Source organism: Lathyrus oleraceus, chromosome 7, assembly GCF_024323335.1.
Source record: "Lathyrus oleraceus cultivar Zhongwan6 chromosome 7, CAAS_Psat_ZW6_1.0, whole genome shotgun sequence".
NCBI classification, from domain to species: domain Eukaryota; kingdom Viridiplantae; phylum Streptophyta; class Magnoliopsida; order Fabales; family Fabaceae; genus Lathyrus; species Lathyrus oleraceus.
Window position 1 is genome coordinate 457,650,210 of NC_066585.1, and position 22,677 is coordinate 457,672,886.

Here is a 22,677-nt window from a genome sequence, read left to right on the forward strand (position 1 = left end):
GTATGAAATCAGCTTCAAATTATTAATTTTAGTTGGAGATCATTTTTTGGTCTGTTAGTGGCCAACGGCCATAGTATATATTATAAATATTTCCATTTTTACATGGTCTCTTGCTTGAAGATGAAGGTGAATTGAGTAAACTTTAGAGGAAGAAATTGATTGAAGTGGATTGTAAATTGCACCTCTTTAATTACATTAAGGTAGATGGCAACTTTCAGAAATTTATAACTTGATGGATAGATTTCACCTAAACACCAAAATACAAGTAGAGCTTATTGTCATTCAACACCATTTTCATCTCTGGTACAACAACACCATGATCATCGTTGTTGAATATGACATAATTGCTTAAAAATTAAATGACTATTTGAGGAGCTATGTCAAACTATCATTTCTCTATTCCTTATATTCACAATTAATTCGGTTAACCACTTCCAATCTGGTGCAATTGGAGATGTCTTAATGCTCACGTCTTGTTATACGAATCATAAAAGCACATAAAATGTACAAGATGGTGACAATTTGGTAGGTCTCATTCCCCACCATGAACTGTGATGTGATCATCATTCATCAGCATCCCAATTTAAGTAGTAACATTTACCTTATGTATATTATTTTATTTCATTATTATTTCACTGCTAAAAATTTCATTAATCTACTTTTGTAAAGTTCATTAATTAATACAATACTATATACAAATTGTAACGCATCAACATCAAGGTTAGAATCAGATTCTTAAGCCTCGCTATCTTCTATTTGTCCAAAAAAGATTCTAGCCAGGGTCCCAACTCGTGCGAGTAACATTTTCCGCGCCAAAGCAAAGAAAACAAGAACTCTCCTTCTTGTGTTTAAGTAACTACTCATCTCTCTTGCGTTTTCTTCTCTCATTTTAATTGAAAACGATACGACATTAACATTCATCGTTTCGCAGTCGCATCAATGGACGATCGCTTCACCGATTTGAACCCTAAAACTAAAACGTGTGTGGTTTTAGGCGGAAGAGGATTCATAGGAAAATCCTTGGTTTTGCGGCTGTTGAAACTCGGTAACTGGATCGTCCGAGTTGCTGATTCCACTCACTCACTCCAACTTCACAGCTCCGAGTCACTCCTTGCCGAAGCTCTCTCTTCTTCTCGCGCCTCGTACTTCCATCTTGACGTTACCGATAAACACCGCGTCGCCAAAGGTACGCGTTTAATCCTTTCCGTTATCGATGCGATTTTCTTTCAATTTTTATGTAGAAATGAAAAAATGACACCGTTAAAGAAACTAATTAACGGTGTTTTGTGCAGTTCTTGAAGGTTCTTCGGTTGTTTTTTATATGGATGTTGATGGCATCAGTTATGACAACGATTTCTACAACTGCTATAAGCTGATAGTTCAAGGTACTAGTAGTGCACCTCCGTTTGCTCTGATTGGTAATTGCATTGGTTTCATTTTCTCAACAATGCAGTTTGATGGTTAATTCAGGTGCGAAGAATGTGATTACTGCTTGCAGAGATTGTAAAGTGAAGCGCCTAATATACAACAGTTCCGCAGATGTTGTATTTGATGATTTGCACAAAGGAGTTAAATCGTCGGCATATCAGTGGAAAGTGAGGTTTTGTTTACAATGCTTCGTCATGATTCTTCAATTTGAAAATGAAAAGGAGAGACTGAATTTGGTGTTTTTCATTTACTGTTAAATCGGTGTTTTTATAAGGGGAAATGAATTTGCAGGTTGATAACATCTTGATTGACCTTAAGGCTCACGCAGAAGCTTTGATCTTGGATGCTAATGATATTGATGGAGTGTTGACATGCTCACTTCGTCCTAGTAATGTCTTTGGTCCCGGTGACACAGAAATTGTGCCGTATTTTCTAAAGCTAGCAAGATATGGTTTCACAAAGGTGCATTACTTTGCATCAGATTTTTTTTTCTGGTTAATAGTTTAAGTTCATATTCCGTTTGTTAAATGTAGGGGAATAATCGTTCTTAATAGTAACATAAGCTTTACAAAGCTTAACTTTAGTTACCTTAGAGGTTTTGTATTAAGGTTGAAATTAACTTAAATCTTCTTTGTTAAACACATGAAAAGAGATTATAGGTTTGATAAATCTTCCCTTTTCAAGTTTTCCCTCTCAAACGATCATGACAATGGACATTTGTCATGATCATGACAGATGGTTTGATAAATCTTCCCCTTTCAAGTTTTCCCTCTCAAACGATCATGACAAATGGACATTTAGTCTCATGCAACATGTAGGAGTTTTTTCATGTGCCTATTTGCATAGGTGGAACCATCCCTGCAACCTTGAATAAAAGTAAAATAGTGACTGTTTCATACTGTAAATACTGTTGAGTTATGCCATGAAGCTGAGTTATAAATTTCCTACTTTCTTAGTAATTTACATGTGGCGTGTGATTTACATTGGTTAGCATTACTGATTATCAATTCTGAATGTCAGCTTTTTTTTTGAGTAACAATTTCTCATTTCAGTTTATTATAGGGACTGGTGATAATCGGTCAGACTTCACCTTTTATGAGAATGTTGCTCATGCTCATATCTGTGCAGAAGAAGCCTTAAATTTCCAAACAGTTTCTGTGGCTGGAAAGGTGTATTTATTGAATGCCAATGAGGTTGCCTTAACTGCTTTATTTGATATTTAAGCATAAAAAAACGTTTTTCTACTTTATCTGCAGGCATTTTTTATCACGAATCTTGAGCCTATGAAGTTCTGGGAATTTCTCTCACTTTTATTGGAAGGTCTTGGATATCAAAGGTAATAATTGGAACTTGTTTTCGTAATGATGACATAACATTGTCTAAAATATTGCTGGTGCTTAGTTATATTATGTTTGACTGACATGATCATGGTATATGAGCTTTTTTGGTGAAAAACAAAACTCTGTAAATTATATTTTACTCTGCTCATATCGTGAGGAAAAATATAGCCATGAGCTATATCAAATTTTCATTTTCATGTCAATATAGGAGATGTCATACCATCTTGAATCTATTTTTCGAAGAACTGAGTTTTTATTTATTTTTATGATGTTCTTTGGTAGTTTTGCTCATTTGATTTGCTACTTCATTCACTGCATGAGGCATAAACAATATTTCTTGCTTTTCTATGTTACTAGTTTTTTTTTACCTCTTATGCTGTTAACCAAGATATATAAATCCTTCCTTTAATTGCAGGCCATTCATCAAACTTCCTGCCAATTTGGTGCAATACATTCTCTCAGTTTTAATGTGGTTACATGAAAAGTTGGGACCCAGATGCTTCAGTTATCCTTTATTAGTTCGTTTTTTACAGTTAGCATCACACACCCAAACATTCAACTGCTCACCAGCTCAAAAAGATATTGGATACTCGCCGATAGTCTCCCTTGAGGTTTTAAATCTTCTTGTTCATGTTTAATTGTTACTTATATTCTGTATTCTTTGTTCTTTCCTGTTTGAACTTAGTGACAACTTACTATATGGGATATAACATGGAACTAGCTCAATGATAAAATATTATCTAACGAGTGATGACTAATTCAATGAAAATGATTGATTCCTTTTTCATACTGTTTGGACCCCAGACTTCACACAAACGCATTAGAGGGCCTTTTAATTTATTTTCGTCAATCCTTCTGTTAACCAAGGCACTTCTGGAGTATTAATTAAAGATGGATTCTTACCATTCATCAATAACTAAATTTGCTTCCAAATTATTCATTGAGTGATTTATACAGAATAAAATAAGGGCAAGGAACAGTATAAATGATTAACCAGTAGCAATCACCTTCTTTTCCTACATATATTTTGCTTTAGAACTGCTCTAATTAGAATAAAATATTTTTTAAAAGCAGCCTCTCTCTATGGTACTGAAATTCTTACTATTAAGATTTGCTTTTATATTTACTGATATTGGATAATACAGGAAGGTGTCACGTTAACCATAGAATCATTCGCTCATTTAGCTAAAGATTCATCTTTTTCAAGATGCTCCGGGTGCGTCGATCGGTCAAAAGCAGATAAGCTGCTTGGCTGCGGAAAAGGTTGGAACATAACGCTTTCTTGTGTTAAAATGTTTGTATCTACAGTTCAACACTATGCAGTTTTGTTCTCTTAAATTATCATAATGATAGCAACTTTTGGTGGAAATGGAATGACTTAGAGCACGTTGTTAGGCATGTCTTACTGCATGAATTGGTGGCATCTTCTTTGTTTAACTAACTCATAACCTGCAAGTATATCCTGACATAAGTTTAAGGGCACACCCAACAACAGTGAATATCTTGCTTGTAGGCTTGCCGATGTATCTCAATTTTTGTTTACTTAAGAGTGTGCTCAGTTGCAAAATTTTGTAATGATATCTTCCTAACACTTGTATTGGTACAAGATAAAATAAGGGCGAGGAAAATAGAACATCTCATCTGCACCCATGCTGAAATAGTGACTGTCCTCCATTAGTCTGAAAGTGGACTGAATTATTTTTCACGGATGATTTTCGACTCTTGACCACACACCAAGGACTGAAAATAAAAATCTTTTCCACCCACTCTAGTTTCTATCACCCCTTCCAAGCATACCCTCAAGTTGCATCACTTATATACTTTTCTCTTGTTAGTGTCTTTTAGTCAGAAACCTGAATACACAAAATTGTTGAGCAAATGGGCTTTCTTTTATCATTACAAACCATGTATGTAGGATACAATTTGAGTAATTCATATTACATGGATGCAATTGAATATTTTGTGGTGTATACTATTTTGAATCAATGCACCTAAGTATCAATGTGTCATGCCAAATAATTGAATGACATCACATTTTATTGTTGCAGTGGCTGACATTTTGTTATGGAGAGACGAGAAAGCATCCTTCACATATTTCCTTGGGCTGTTTTTTTTGTTTTATTGGTTTTTCCTTTCTGGAAGCAGTTTAATATCATCTGGTGCAAGGCTTTTGCTGCTTGCCACTTTACTTCTATGCGGACATGGTTTTCTGCCATCAAAGCTGCACGTGTATGTTCATATGAAATTACTTTATATTTCTGCATTTTAATTTTTTTTTGGGAATTTTGTATCCTGGACACAGTATAGCTCAATTTTTTTAATGAAAAGCCTGTTCTGTTATTCAGAAGTTGGCCCTCTCTGTTTTCATTCCTGCTGGTTACATCTTTGGCACAACTAGATTTGATAAAAGTTATTTATGGCTAATATATTTAATTAAGTTATTTCAAGAGTGGTATGGTTTATTTCTTAGCCATAAAGGATACTTATGTCTCACCACAAATCGGTGCTAAGTACAGGAATTGCTTCATATTTCTACATTTAATGAAGATTTGAAAATTGTTTTTGGAATTTTGGCTCATATTTTTCCTTCATATGTCACCGAAAAATCTTTTCCAATGACTAACTGTACGAAACTTTGCTGCAGGCTGCCTGTATCTAATTTTAAAATCTCTGATACGGTGGTGAAAGATTCAGTTGCAATTACAGTACATCTATGGAACAAGGGTTTTCAAAATATAAAGGGACTGGCCCAAGGGGATGATTGGTCTAAATTTTTCAAGGTAAAATATGTGGTCTCATATTACTATTACTTATTATTTATTTTAAACAAGTCCCTTCCTGTCTTATTCTAATTAAATTTATTATGTTTTCTTTTAAATATATGATGTAGACATTATCCATTTAACGAGAATGTATGCACTCTATTCAATGTCAGGATCTTTTATTTGGGTTTTTGAAAAGGATAAAGATTGTCCAACACAACACCTCCTTATTGGGGGTTTGAGGGGTATTGGGAAGAAACAATAAAATTGAGATATGTGATGTGTGATGTGATGGAAAGGAATAGAATGATAGAAAGTAAGAAGTGTAAAGAGAGATGTTAGAGTAAGGACTACGGAAAGAGTAAGAGATTGTTTGAAAAAGAGTTCTAAATTTCTATTCTTCCAGTTAGCCTGTGAATCACCATTTCAATTTTTGTCTTAATGTGTGTTTGGAAACTTTTGTTTCGAGGGTGTCACCACTCACCGCATGGTGACTGAGAAGCTCCATTTTCTAGCTTCTTAAAGTCATGGTAAAATAATATTAGGACATGAGAATGAGGATTTTTATTTGAATCCAGACATGCTGATACTTCGGTTTGTTTAAATGACAAAAAAGGGGTAAATACGATAAATATACTGAAAACCAGAGAAAAATAATAGTCTTCTTTTGTTTGGATAAAGAAAAATGAGAACGAAAGTAATGAAACATTCCTTCTCCTTTTATTGGTTGGAAAGGAAGTGAAAAGAGAGATGAAAATATAAGTATCCTGTGATACATAATATAATGTTGGTTAGATGCGTTAACATCTCATTTTAACCAAGTATTTTGACTCATGTGAATCTCATAATTTCTTTTTTTTCTCCGAAATCATTTTCTCTCCACTCTAGTTTCATTCCTTCCTTCGTTTTCTCTCAAAACGAGGGTAGGCTTAGAGAGGCAGTCTTGAAACAATGAATGATTTATATACGAATAAGTTTTTACAGTGATTTAGATTCTTGGATTTTCTTCCTTCTAATGACATATCTAAAACATTGCAGGTTGCGGTTCTTATTTACCTTCTGAAGTTGATCCTGTCAAAGTTTTTGACAACATTAATAGGCACAGGTATGGGATGGTTGTTTGAAGTTACTGAACTTTAGTGGTTTGCCTTCTTTAATTATTACGCACATTGACAGAATTTTATGCAGGTCTGGCCCTTGCATTTATGGTATTCTTTGTTTATGAGCAATATGAATCAGAAATTGATGGACTAGCAGGTATTCTAACTACTAGTTTGAAGGAGTTCACGATATATTTGATGAGAAATTCACCTCTTTTTGTATCGCGACTTCTGCATTATGGCGACAACTTTCAGCGTTCCTAAAAAGAGGTTTCAGTGTAGCTCTGCGATCTTTGACATCCTATAGGCTATAAATGACTCACAAAGGTGCAGCTGTGCACCTTCGGGGAAAATCAGAAATATATAATCATGTTTTTAAGAATGCCCTATCTCCCTTGTTCTATCTTTTGTAATCACAGGTATTCTAACTAGTGAATTAGGCTGAAGGCGATGCTGTTTGACATTGTCATGGTACTGTGTTTTAACGGGTGAAATATTAACAAATAGATAGATTGATGATTCATTGACATCAATAATCGTGCTAAAGGAACATGCCATTCTTTTGCCAGTACAAAATATTGAGTCTCGCTATATGTGGGTCAAATATGTATTGTAATAGCAGTAGTTTCTTGAAGTAGTTATGTAAATTGTTTTTAAGCTCAAAGTATAGTTTTGGTCTTTATAAAGTGTTCACTTCCTTTGTTTTGGACCTCAAAAGTTTTGTTTCATTATAAATTAAACTCATACACTATGAGTGAACATATTTTACATTCTTGGTCATTTATAATTGTTACATCATAAAAAAATATTTGACTTTAAAATTGTTCTGGTTTTGACTTAAAAGTCCACGCCACCTGCCAACATGTAGCACAATCCCTCACCCAGGACATACCGAGGATGTCCAGTTCGTTTCACAGCTGTTTTTGTATGGAATCTTTAAACATTTGCAACACCTCATTCTTAATTTATTATCACAACAACACTTGAAAGTTACACAATTTTTCATCCTCATGCTTATCATTTTCATGTTGTTTTTGTATTGACTTGAGTGTTGAGTGTCGGTGTTTGCGTGTACTACTATATCATCAACCGTAAAAGAAGGCTGATCCTTAATTCAATCAAAGTGTTTGTGTGTACTACTATATCATCAACCGTAAAAGAGGGCTGATCCTTAATTCAATCAAACTTGTCGATCTATCACAGATTTTCATTGCCAACTCAACCAAACTTCTCTATCTATCTTAGATTAATGGTGTCGTCCATGTGAATTGTGTTTCTCTAATCTCACCAAGATTTAGAAACATTTGCTTTCATTAACAAATAGCTAACAAGCATATATGGTGCCACGACATCATTCAACATCCCACCTCAGAGGATGAGGCCAGCATTATTCCATTGCTAGCCATTCAACCTATGGAAGGAGTTGAGGAGGTCCTACATAACTTTGTCCCGTTATTGCAAAATCAAAACCAATTTATTCAGAAGAAAAACCTAATTCTTCAAGTTGCTCCAAAATTAGAACCGGTTTATTCAAGAGGAAAACCTGCTGGTTGCTGCAAAATCAAAATTAATTTATTCATGAGAAAAACCTGTGCCTACGTTGTATAGAAAATCATTGTATTCACCAGACCATTGATAACCTCAAGGTGTTAAATGAAACCCTTAAAAGATTATGTTTCTCTCGGGTGTCCTCAACTAAATGTCCTCAACATTAACGTTGTCGCCATCATCACTCATGCTTCAGATCAGCGAGTCTAAGCGAAACCTCTGTAGGGGACCATTCACTATGAGCATAAAAATTTATCCAATTTAAAGATCGCTTGAGAAACCTTCATACGGAAACTTACAACATGACCACTTATTCTTACGAACATATTAAGAACTTTCAGGTTGTTCTTGATTACCAAAGAATCCGAGGTTTGGTGAAATGGTGACTCTTTGTCCTAATTTTGGGAAAAAAAGACAATGATTTGATACAAAATGTTGGAGTAAATTCTAATAACCAATATATATTTATTAGATTTTTAATCAAGATCTTAATTTATATATTAGATACTATAAAATATATGGTTAAATCTACGTCACATCCTGAAATGTTAACGAGTTTATGAGTGTCTTTCTATAATATTTTTTTATCTATCTGGCCCTTGGGTTGATTATTTCAACTCAAGATCTCATTTAAAGCCTATATGACATGATTTCTTTAATCTACGTAACTTTCTTATGTATTTATCATTGTCATTTCATTTGAGATGTCATATATCATCATTTTTCTTCTTCCTTATTCCAATCTTCGACCTTTCTCATGTCCGTCATCGTTCGACGCGAAACAAGGAAAGGTTTTAGTCTCCAAGAGCGAGTGACAAGCAAAAGTTTAATCACTCAATGCGATCTAAGCAATACTCTTTAAAAGCAATCAACAAACAATTCTTTTTCTACAAAGAACTACGTAGCCTTGAGTTCTCCATCGCACCGGGAGATACGTACGAGCAAGATTTTGAAATCTTATCAGGTAAAATAATAAGAAAACTTAAAAAATCTTTCCTTTCCTTTTTTTTCTCTCTCTTTTTCCTAGCGTAACAAGTAGAAGATCGCAAGCGATTCACGTTAACACTCATTCACATAACTAACTGAATGGATCTCGTTGAGTACCACATATATGAGGGGTGCTAATACATTTTTCTTGTATAACTGACTCCCTAACCTGATCTGGTTGCGACGCCATTTCCCTTGGTCTTAATGGGTTTTATTCGATAGTTTCTCGTTCCTTTAGAACAAATAAGATCAGTGGCGACTCTGTTCTTTATTTTGAGCGTGCGACACTCTTTATAATTTTTTCGCGCCGCGACAAATGCATCATGTTATTTTTAGTGTCTCCCCATATAAATCTCCTTTGCATGCAATGCATTTCATCAATGCAAGCCTTAGGTAGCATGTTGGTCATCATAGGGTAGATAGGGATATCCTCCCTAACACTCTTTGTCAAAGTAACTCTCATAGCAAAGGAAAGATGTTTAGCTCTCCACACTGCAAGCTTTCACTCATCTTCTCAATAATATATTGGAAATATGCTTTTCTAAGAGCTTTATCACTAAACGGAACACCAATATACTTTTCAAGGTGAGTAGTTTCCCGAAAGTTAAATATCTAAACCAAGTTATCCTTTATGCTTCTAGTAACATTCTTGGAGAAAAGGACACTTGATTTCTCAACACCAACCTCTTGTCCTGACATGCTACAAAAAGTGTGGAGAATATCCATTACAATCCTCATTTGTTTACTTGTGGACTCACTGAATAAAAGAATATCATTTGCAAACACCAAATGGGATATAATTGACCCATTCCTTCCTACCAGAAATGTTTTCCACTTCCCTTCATCAACTGCATGAGAAATAAATTATGATAATTTATCCATGCAAAGAACAAACATGCATGGTGACATGGGTCACCTTGCCTGATACCATGCTGAGCCCAGAAATATTCATTTCATGCACCATTCCACTTCACATTTGTCTCCACGCTAGTTATCTCATGCATAATCACATTAATCATATTATCTGGAATCTTAAGCTCATTTAGAGTTCTCCAAATAAACTCCCAACTCAACTTATCATAAGACTTTGATTGTCCCACTTTAATGACAAAAACACCTTTCTTACCGTTCATCTTGTCCATATTGTGCACCATTTCCTTTGCAACTAGAATGTTATCTTGAACATTCCTCCTCAGCATAAAACCGATTTGAAATGGAGATATCCATATGGGAATATAATTCTTTAATCTTTCCATAATCACCATGCTTATTATCTCGTAGTTTGTGCTGCATAATGATTTAAGACAAAATTGTGTAACATATTGAGGTCGATCCACCTTGGGAATCAAACATATATCAATTTTATTAACCAAAGCAATCTCACTTGCTTCTCCCACACTCCACAGACAAAATCACAGACTTTATTCCCAACTATTCCCCAAGTTTTTTCATAAAAACCTGCAAAAAGCCGACCAGGCACCTTCCAAGGTTTCATAACAAAGATACCTTGATAAACTTCCTCATTGTTAACTTGAGCTTCTAACATCTTGTACACCTCCTCTCCTTGGGTCAGATAAGTGATTGTTATTTGATGCCACTCATTTCAAAGAGCATTACTTGAAAATAATTTTTTATAAAATTATTAACCAAATTAATTAACTAATATTTCTCTTCAATCCATTATCCATTATCATCTCTTAACATAATAATATTATTCTGTCGTCTCCTACTCACAGTTTTGATGTGATAATATTGAGTATTACGACCACCATCTTTTAGCCACTTGATGACCGTCCATCATTATATATATTTAGTCAAATAATCAAAGCAAAACAAGTGAAAGTTGGACAAAAATGAAGAAGAATGACCAAAGAATGAGGGAAAATAACGAAGTTTGCAAATTATGGACTTAGTGAAAATTTGAGTAAAAAAGGAACAAAAAAGGATGTAGCTTCAAAAAATAATCACATGCACCATCACGCAGCATTGCGCACGCGATATGGTCATTAAAGCTGCATCGCGCGAGATGCAAGGTATCACGCGCGTGATGATCACTTTTTGGGGCTTTTTCTAACGCGTTTTGGTCCATTCTGACCCCTTTAAAAATAGGATTTTCTATACTTTCACAAGGGTTACAATTTTTGGAGATTGAAGCACGAATTTGAGAGCACAAGTAGAGATTTTTAGAGCATTTGAAGTCATTTGAGGTCATCACTTCAAGAGACTTATTATGTTATTTCCATCTATCAATTGTGGTATTTTTAATTGCACTGTGAGTAGCTAAACTCTTATAGGTTAGGTTCTGTTATGATGAACCTATTTCTATATTGTTAGATTCTATGTAGATTTGACCATTTGTATGAACCTATTGATCTATAATCTTATTCAATTGCTTCTTGTTCGTAATGATTTTCATGTGAGATACTCTTTTATTCTGATTTTGGACACATAGGGAATACTAACCACTAGTCTATGTATTTGACTTATGGCAATTATTGTACTTACGTTGGTTGAATAGGGATAGGAGACCCCGAGTAGTGACATATAGAATTAACGTTCTATACATCGTCTAACCCTGCTTACGCTGGCGGACTAGGGATAGAAAGCTCTGAGTAGTGGTTAGTAAGTTATTTCGTGAGGAATCGATTATAACAGTTTTGTTAATTCGTCGTGGGAGTATAGTGATTAAATCATTCATACATGGCATCAAACATCAATAATAGAGGAATAAAAGATTCTACAACACAACCTAACCACTTTCGTAACATTATTTACTCGTTTATTTACGTTTCTCACTGAGACTTGAACCCCTAATTTTACTAGTTTTTATATATTGCACACATTTTGTCTTGCTTAGAGGAAGCCCCCGTGGATTCGATCTTTTTATTACCTCATTATCGGTACACTTGCTGAGAAGTCATCACCATTTCACTATTGACTTTTGATACCACATCAACTCTTATTTCTTCAGAATGTCAGAAAGCTCTAGCTGCAATATTTTCTCCAACTTTATTAAGCTTAGCCTTATTATCACTTCTCTGTATACACTTTTGAATACCATTCATCTGGGCCATAATTTCTTTTTTTTATTCCTCACCAGATTAAGCGTATCATGTTTCCAATTCTTAAGATCTTCCTGTAGCTTCTTAAGATTATCATGCATGTTGATGTTCTCTTTCCAAGCACTTTGAATCATCATGTAATACGACTTTCCAACAGCCAAGCACTCTCAAATTTAAATTGCTTTGGTTCCACCTGGTGCAATCCATCAACTGGAGTTATAAGAATGGGATGATGGTCAGAAAAATCCACCCTAGTTACATTCTTGACATATGCATCACAAAGTTTCAACCTCCATATCTCATTGCTTAGAGCTCTATTAAGCTTCTCATATATGCCTTGACCACCATGATAAATAGGCCATATCTATGTATACTTAGGTTCGACAAATCCCAAATCTAAAAGGTTGCATTCATTTATCCTTCCTCTGAACGTAGTACACATCCTCATGGAAACCATCACACCGCCTTTCTTCTTCGTTGCACAACTAATATCATTAAATTCACCAACCAATAACCAAGGTTCCTTCGTATTCCGAGAAATGGATAGCATATCATCCCATAATACTCTTTTATTTTACTCATTTGGACTTTCATAAATTGCTTTGGAATACCAAGCGCTATCTTGAGGATATTTCACCCTTATATTCATGAACTAAAAAACTTCTTGCTACAAAGGTCAACACTAGTCTGATCCTTCTTCCAAGCAACCAGTATACCTCATTCATAGCTTTGGTTGGTTGTACCTTCCACTCCATCAAAACCTAAATGCTGGAGTGAATTATGGAGCATACTCGGATTTCATCTAGTCTCCATAATAACAAGCATTCTTGGTCGGTGGCTTAAAACACATTGCTTACAATAACGATAAAAAGATGTGTTGGTCGCACCTCTGAAATTCCACACAAATATTTTACAATTTGTATTAATCATCGAGAATTCTGCAAAAAGAGAAAGACACCCAGTATCCACACTATTGATTAATCTTAAATACCTCGACCATCTCTTCCAACACTGGTCCTTGATCATTTGCATCCATAAAATCTTCATCCTCGATATTCTTTACTTCTTTCATCATAATCTCCTCTACGGGAAGTGTGTTTCCCTCATCTAGAGGTCTAGGTGTATTCGGGCTTATAACCTTCAGCCCATTATTCTTGAGGAGCTCCAATAAAGGTAAACTATATCTATTGATTCCTGCACCCCATATTCATTTTGCTTTTTAAAAAAATGTGTTCCCATAATTTCTCTTTCTTCTCCTTCTGTCTTACTACTAATGGGCCTCTTCAATTGGGCTTCATGAACTTTATCCACACTATTGATTTTTAACTTTCAACCATATTTCCTAATCCTTTTCTACTAACACCACTCATTTTTCCTTTAAAAACATGTGAGGCACGTGCAACAAGTTTCAAATCCTTGGCTGACTTTTCTTGTTTTGATACTGCATTTTTAAGCCATTCCCACTACTTTTATTTTTATCACTATTTCCTTTTTTTTATCTGTATTTCCGTTTTTCACAATGACACTGCTATTACTTTCTTTAACTATACTTGCATCATCCCCATCTATTTTGCTATTGTAGCGGTAAATTCATGACCATCAAGCTATGGATAAGCTTAACATCAATAAAACTAGAGTCGTCACCGTGCTTTTATTGTTTCCAAAGGAAAAGGGAAAAGTACGAACAAAACCCAAAGATAAGAAGTTTTCAAATCATAGGTACTCCTAGGGAGTCCTTTTTTATGTGTGTATCTGTTTTTGGTATAAAAGATGTTTGAGAAAAAAAATAGAGTGTGGGATGAGAAAATAATTTATTGATTATATTTTTGTGTTTGACAAAACCTTCGGACTTGTGCCTATGTACCAACATAAAAATGAGGGATTAAAACCTCGTAGTTCGTGGTAATAATTTCAAAGTTGGTGAATTGCTTTTAATCAAAAGTTTAAATGAAAAAGGGCACAAAGGGCCAAAAATTTGAATGAAGTTGTTAGTTCTTTTTGTCTTTTGAAATTTTAAGTTAATATGATTAAGTTTATTTACAAGTTTGATTTAAGAAAGAGTTTGAAAATCCGTTAGCATAAGGCCAAAATTTCTATTTAAAATAAGGTCTAAGTTTGAAATCATAAGCAAAGAAAGTTTTTGAAAAGGGGGGGGGGGATTTTGAAATTTAAGAAGTGGGAGAAGATGAAGAGGATATCCTAAGCACAAAAATTAAAAGTTAAGATTTGAAAAGATCTGACCAATGGGATGCAATCCAACAGACAAGAATGTCATATAGAAAACCCATTTTCCCTTTGGACTTTGAATCAAGGAGCAATTAGCAATATCTAGACATCATAAAGATCAAAGCATCAAATAAAGATAGTCATATCCAAGCAAGCACTCCAATAGCTATCAGTCTTCTTTGTCTTCCAATGTATCAGATGCAATATTCCTTGATCAACTCAAAGCAAAGCATCAGACACAAGGTCAAAATAACAATTAGCACCAAGACAAAGTAGCAAATGAATTCAAACAAATCCCAAGGCTTGCATTAGATGAAGGCTCAGTTTACAATAGCTCAGTCTCAAAATGTTGGCATTGGCCAAATCCTTTTTGTACAGAGAATGTTGCTTAATCCTAAGTCCAATAGTTCAGATCAAGATCAACAGTCCACCAGATATTTTTTAGGGTTTTTGTTATTATTAAGTATTTTAAGGTCCTAAGACCACAAACAAAGCCAAAATGCATAAACAATATATACAATCACAAGATATTGCTCAAATGAGCAAAGTGAAAATGACATAAACATAAACAAGTTAGATGGAATGTAAATGGTAATGAATGATAAATGAATGAAATTTAAATTGCATAAAGTAAATGACTTGAAAGTAAAGCAATATTAACAAGAGTTAGTCGAATGTTAGTCAAAGGTTAGTCAAGTGTTAGCGGTATTTTTTAATTGATTAAGTCATTCTTTGGAGAACACTCAACCATCCATTCACAAGTATGAATCCTTAAACCAAGACATCTTCCATGAGAAGAGCTCAAACTTGGATAATTCAACAAGTATGCCACTAGCTCTAATGAAAGGAAAAAAAGGTCAAGTTTCCACACAATACCATGAAGAATGGGAGACTTACAATCTCACTTACTAGAATGTTATGCCTTTAGGGTCAAATTTAGCTCTATGTTAAGCAATCGTAATTGGACTTATGTAGAAGCCACAACTATCTGAGGTCGGACAATAAAAATTTAGGTGTTAATGCATGTTAGAGATTTGGTATGAAGAACTAAACTCTTAAAACATACTACACACTAAAATAAAAGCTCAAAAGGGATGGACCTATCTCAGTCATACTTGTATTGGTTCATCTGACACAAGGTCATTGATAAACTAATTAGCCTTAAGACATTAGAGATTTCATTGGTCAAATGAGGGAATGAGAAAGAATAGGGATAGGGATGAAGATGAAGAGGGGGGGGGGGGGGGGGGGAGATAGAAACACAAATTGATCAAAGGAGGATTTTGTCAAATTAAAACCATTCATTCATTTTGGGAGATGAAATGTACATTTCTTCAATCCTCTAAATCCAATGGTTTTAATCCAACAAAAGTCAAATCAACCTTGACCAAGGCCCAAACAAATAGTCAAACATCACAAGACCATAAAAATGGCTCAACATAATTTTTACACATTTAATCAATTAAAAATTAATTTAAAAATGAATTAAAATACAATTTAATTTGGTCAAAACCTAAAATCTCTTCAAAACACCAAATAAATATCCAAGAGATTTATCCTAGGTCAAACAAGGTCAAAGGACCTTAGAATTTTTTTTCATGATTTTTAAAAAGTCAGAAGTATTTTAAAGCAATTAAAAATATGCAAAAAAACATTTAATTCATAAAAATTATCAAAATTAATCCAAAAAATAATTTTAATTCAGAATATGAAAGAGAAAAATATTTAAAGATTTTTGGTGAAAATTCCATATTTTTTGGATTAAAAATGAAATTATTATGAATTAAACAAAATAAAAGGATTAAACATAAAATCAGAAATTAAAATAAAAATAGAAAAAACAAGGGCCATCAGATCTCCCTTATTAATTGAGATGGCAAATTTGATTGCCACACGCGTGTGTTCCATGGTGGACTCTAGTCAACTCAATGTACACGTGGTAATCAGATGCAACAGTCTAGATTAAAACATTCAAACTTGATCAGATGGCCAGGAAGTGTGACAACACACCACCGAAGCTAGGGCTCCGGTCATCTTCTCCGGTGACCTTCATCGGACTGGTCCAACTTCATCTCAATGGAAAATGAAAAACAAGGACACTATTTCAAAGAGAAAATGCCCAGGATCACGAATCTGACCTCAATTTTCTCAAATTCCAAGTATATAAAAAGATACAGGGATTTGAATTTTGAGGATCATGAACTGAGTTGCTTCGAATTTGACCTCAAAGCAACTCAATCTTGTTGCCTACATTGGTAGGACTTCAGCCAACCAAAAATCACAAAGAATAGTGAAGAATTGAGAGAGAATCGAAGAGATGAAAATTCTAGAAAATCACCTTCGAGTGAGCTTCAAACTTGCTTGATCTTGCTTCCAATTGGCCTTGGCTTGACTTCAGAAGCCGGTAGGAGTTGAATAGGATCAAGGAAAGGCTTGGACTCTTGGAGTTTCAATCTCAAAATAGAAAGAGATTTGAAGCTCGATTTTCAAATGAAAACCTTCAAGATTATCCTTTAATGGTGAGGGTTTGGATTGCAGGTTCAAAGCTTGGGCAAAAGGTCCTTAATTCTGAGCCAATAGAGTCTTATTTATAGGTTATGCATTTAATTTTCACACACGTCCAAAATTGGCCAAAAATAGAAACTCCCTTGCATGCTTGCATCGGCGTGTGATAGACCCATCAAATGATGCTATCAGGTCCAAAATCACTCACGTGTAATGCTGAAATCATGCCATGTGGTCATGGAAAGGAGATTGAAATGTGAATGTGAAATTCATCCAAATGAACCTTTGAAAAGAACCCATGCGCAAGTTCTCAAATTCTTAGCCAAATGAGATGATCTTGGACTTTTTGGAAAGGTGAGATCAAGGGGAACACCTTTCATGTTGAACACTTTTCCATTTGAAGATTTTATCATGATGATTTTTGAGGTGAAAGTTTGGAAAATCAAACATATTTGAAAATTTTCTAAGTACCACGTCAAATGTTCACTTCTTCCACCTTAAATAACTTTTGTTATGGGCTTCAAATGGAAAAAGTTCCTTCATAAAAGTTGTATCTATTTCAAACCTATTCAATTTGGTCACAAAGTTGACCTCATTTGGATTTGGCATGAAGGAGTTATGCATTTTAGAAGTTGAGGAAAATCACTTGTTCAATGGTAGTGGCCCAAAATGACCTATAATGTTTCCTCTTGGAACATGCCTTTGCAAGTTTAATTTTAATTTCTTACAAGAATCAAAGTTGGAGAGGACATATTGAATTTTATCATGAAACTTGAATTAATTTCATCTCATAAAAATTGAGCAAGTTATGGTCCTTGGAAGTTGACCTCCTAACTAGGGTTAAGACAAAATGACCTATAATCTTTCATCATAAAAAAGTGACTTTCCAAGAAAAACTAGCTCTTGACCTCAGCATGAAAGTTGTTTGGAATGTAATAAATAGTAACTTTGTTCTTCGAATCATTTTCATATGATAAGAATTGTAGGAGATAGAGTCTAGGGAACCCTAGTTTTGACTAGTTGACTTTCTCTAGTCAACCACCATGAACCATCTTGCAAACTTGAAATTCTCTTGGTATTTGAGACTCATGGAGGATCATATATGCATAAGATGATGTAATATGAAGTACCCCTTGAAATATTTGATCAGATGATGAGGAAACTTGTTGAGGAAGTCACACAAGATACCCAGATGAATTAGGGCTTCCAAGGAAAACAAGCTTCAATCTCTTGATGATTTATTGATAAAAAATGATATGTGAAGACCATGAGGATACATACATGATGTCTAGAGTCAATGTGAACCATCTCTTGATTAATCTTCTTGCATTGAGGGTCTCAAACCCTAGATATGAGCTTGATGGAGTATGGGTGAACACACACACTACCTAAAAAAGCAACAAACTATATATTGACATATTTTTTTTTGCATTTGGGTTAGTAAATAATGAAAAATAAAGTATGATACAATCAAATGTGCTTGGTGATCTCTCCCAAGATAAATCCAATGAATGAGGGGTAAGGAGGATGCCAAGGTGTGATCCCAAAAGCTAATGCATATGATGAGATAACATGAGGGATATTAGGGTCAAAATTGGGGTCTTACAGCTACTCATCAACCTGGTTTAATCTTCCTTTCCAATAATAGCCGAATCAGACATAACACCTAATAACTTTTCATTTAACGTAGAAAATCATGAGCCATTGAATTTTGGGATCTCATTTATTTTTGCCAGAGGTTTGTTTTCCTGCCCTTCAACCATCTCCCGCCCTCTTCGAACTTTCTGAACCACCTTTCAAGAATTGTCATTTTCATTTTCATCTTGGCTCCCTCCTGTAACACCCTTCTAAAATACCCCGAGTATATAATTAAAATAACAACATATCAATCAGAGTAAATATGCAATCAAGGGTGTCACACGACTACTTCACACCATAATAACTGTCATGCTCTTCATTTAATCAAAATAACATTTTTGCATAATTCGCAGCGGATAGAAATCAAATCAACCAATAAAAACATATAATATATTACATGTAAAGTGGTTCACAACCAACAATAAAACAATTAAAGACATCCCGTCCCGATGTTACATCTATCAGAGCATGACCCACTAAGGAGACTACACTAGACTCCAAGCACTAGCTTCTACTCAATCACTGCTCGTTACCTGAAAAATAGTTGTAAGGGTGAGTTCCTCAATCGATATAATAAGCATTATAAAATATCATGCAATGTTAAGTAATTTAACACGTTTCATCACCCAAATCAGATTGCACATTTCAGCAACGGCAATATCAACTCAATCATACTCAACATCAACACGACACACATACACACAACACACATAGAATACTGGAATACATCCATTCATACTATACTCCATACAACAAACCAACACAATGCAACTCTAATGAGACTCGACTCGTCATGCATGTGGTACCATTCGGAGTAACACTCCCAACTTAAAATCATTGCCATTTTATTGGGCATCAAGGCATAAGCCTTCAACTTTCAACTTAAAATTTGCCAATCCAGGCCAACGTGGTGTGAGCAAAGCTCCGACTTAATGCATATGAATGTACATGGCATACACGACTTTAAACTGTCGACAACATAATAATAATAGCAATACAACAATGTTTTCAACAACATCAACTTTGGCTCACCAAGCCTACAACTCAGTATTTTCAACAACTTTCCGTACACGGAACAACTCAGCAACATACTTGTACCAACACTTCATAACATAAATCCAACAAAATTACTCATCACAATTAACTATAATAGGCCAATCACCAATTAGGTTCACAACATTAAAAATATCAAATTTTCAAATTTCCAACAGTGTTAACTGGTTAACGCCCTGGGTTAACCGGTTAACGCAGGACAAAACACACTTTCTGGCAAAACGCAACAGTGTTAACCGGTTAACGCCCTGGGTTAACCGGTTAACGCAGGCAAAATAACACATTTTCACAAAATATAACAGTGTTAACCGGTTAACGCCCTGGGTTAACCGTTTAACGCAGACAAAACAGCAGTTCCTGCGCTAACACAAGGCAGAATGCAGAGTTCTCCGCATTTTCCGCCGTTGGAGGACTTCCGGACCTCCGATTCAATTTCCGTAAAAAGCTATACGTTCGGGGGAACACGACTCACACAATTACGGACTCAATTACAGCTTTAATACAACTTATTCATCATGATATTTCAGCATTCAACATCCCAATTAGGGTCACTTCAACGGTTTATCACTACCCATGACATGTTAATCTATAATACCCAGTAAACGACGATAAACCCCCCTTACCTGAGATAATCCGGCAATCTCTAAGCTTCAAGCTTTTCCGTTCTTCAACCTTTGCTCTCTAGCTCTTCCTCTTTGCCCTTTCTCCACTTTCCACTTTTCAGCCGCTTCTCTGTTTCACGTGAAAACTCTTTACCCAAAATGAAAACCCTTTTCTCTTATTCCAACTTATATATTTTCCACTAATTATTATTCCAAATAATAATAATAATAATAATCCAATAATTCAATTTATTTAATTAAATTAGTAAATATATTATTAACTTAATTTAAATAATTCTCTTATTTTATTCGGGGTGTTACAACTCTCCCCCACTAAAAGAGTTTTCGTCCTCGAAAACATACCTCAAGCAAATAACTCTGGATAAGACTCTTTCATCTGACTCTCCAGTTCCCAAGTCACATTGCCACCTGCTGGTCCTCCCCAAGCTACTTTCACTAAGGCAATCTCTTTACCCCGCAACTGCTTCAACTCTCGATCCTCAATCCTCATAGGCGATATTTCAACAGTCAGGTTATCTCTCACCTGTACATCATCTACTTGGATCACATGCGACGGATCATGAATGTACCTCCTCAACTGAGACACATGAAAAACCTCATGCAAATTCGCAAGTGACGGCGGTAAAGCGATATGATAGGCTACCTCTCCTATCCTCTCCAAAATCTGATAAGGACCAATAAATCGAGGTGTCAACTTCTTTGACTTCAAATCTCGACCAACCCCAGTTATCGGAGTAACACGAAGAAACACATGATCTCCCTCTTGAAATTCAAGTGACTTCCTCCTCTTATCATGATAACTCTTCTGACGACTCTGAGCAATTCTCATCTTCTCCTGAATCATCTTAATCTTTTCCGTAGTTTGTTGAACAATCTCCGGTCCAACCACAACACTCTCACCGGACTCATACCAACATAAAGGTGTCCGACATCTCCTACCATACAAAGCTTCAAACGGCGCCATACCAATGCTCGAATGAAAACTATTGTTGTAGGTAAACTCAATCAAAGGTAAATAACAATCCCAAGCACCTCCCTTTTCCAAAACGCAAGCTCTCAAAAGATCCTCCAATGACTGAATCGTCCTCTCAGTCTGACCATCAGTCTGCGGGTGATATGCAGAGCTCAATCTCAGTTTAGTTCCCAAAGCCTTCTGTAAACCTTCCCAGAATTTCGATGTAAATCTAGGATCTCTGTCCGAAACAATACTCGACGGAATACCATGCAAACTTACAATTTTCTCAATATACAACTCAGCTAATTTCTCTAACGGATAGTCCATTCTGATCGGAATGAAATGAGCCGACTTTGTCAATCTATCAACAATCACCCAAATAGCTTCAAAACTCTTACTTGTCCTCGGTAAACCAGAAACAAAATCCATACTGATACTATCCCACTTCCACTCTGGAATAGCCAACGGTTGCATTAGCCCAGACGGCTTCTGATGCTCAATCTTCGACTTCTGACAAGTCAAACAGGAATAAACAAAACTCGCAATTTCTCTTTTCATTCCCGGCCACCAAAATAACTTTTTCAAATCATGATACATCTTCGTAGCTCCAGGATGAATACTCAGGCCACTACGATGTCCTTCTTCAAGAATACTCTTCTTAAGTTCGATAACATCCGGAATACACACCCGATTACCAAATTTCAAAACATCATTCTCATCAACTCTGAATTCACCACCTTGACCTTGATTCACTAGAGTCAACTTATCAACCAAAAGCACATCGGATTTCTGACCCTCTCTGATCTCATCCAGAATACCACTTGTTAACTTCAACATTCCCAATTTAACACTATTGTGAGTACTCTCACACACCAAACTCAAGTCTCTAAACTGCTCAATTAAATCCAATTCCTTAACCATTAGCATAGACATATGTAATGATTTCCGACTCAATGCATCAGCCACTACGTTTGCTTTACCCGGATGGTAATTCAAACCAAAGTCATAATCCTTCAGAAACTCTAACCATCTTCTCTGTCTCATATTCAACTCTTTCTGATCAAACAAATACTTTAAACTTTTATGGTCACTGAAAACCTCAAATGTTGACCCGTACAAGTAATGCCTCCATAACTTCAGAACAAACACCACAGCCGCCAACTCTAAATCGTGCGTCGGATAGTTCCTCTCATGAACTCTCAGCTGTCTTGAAGCATAAGCTATAACCTGCTTATTCTGCATCAACACGCCACCCAAACCCAACAATGAAGCATCACAGTAAACTTCAAATGATTCCGACGAACTCGGTAATATCAGAATAGGAGCAGTAGTTAACCTTCTCTTTAACTCTTGGAAACCTCCTTCACATTTTGAGTCCCAAACAAACGCTTGCCCCTTCCTAGTCAACATCGTCAATGGTAACGCCAACTTAGAAAATCCCTCAATGAAC

General features: G+C 35.4%; 1 protein-coding gene across 1 annotated transcript; it reads left to right on the plus strand.

The window, feature by feature from the left end:
* The first annotated feature begins 647 nt into the window (after window positions 1-647).
* On the plus strand, window positions 648-7,410 carry LOC127100543 (3beta-hydroxysteroid-dehydrogenase/decarboxylase). The gene is made up of 13 exons (XM_051037761.1): window positions 648-852; window positions 932-1,186; window positions 1,293-1,385; window positions 1,471-1,595; window positions 1,720-1,890; window positions 2,481-2,597; window positions 2,685-2,764; window positions 3,184-3,379; window positions 3,914-4,031; window positions 4,817-4,997; window positions 5,413-5,548; window positions 6,569-6,635; window positions 6,719-7,410. The coding sequence occupies exons 2-13, from the start codon at window positions 940-942 to the stop codon at window positions 6,892-6,894; spliced, it is 1,707 nt and encodes a 568-aa protein (XP_050893718.1). The 5' UTR covers window positions 648-852; window positions 932-939; the 3' UTR covers window positions 6,895-7,410.
* The last annotated feature ends 15,267 nt before the right edge of the window (window positions 7,411-22,677 follow it).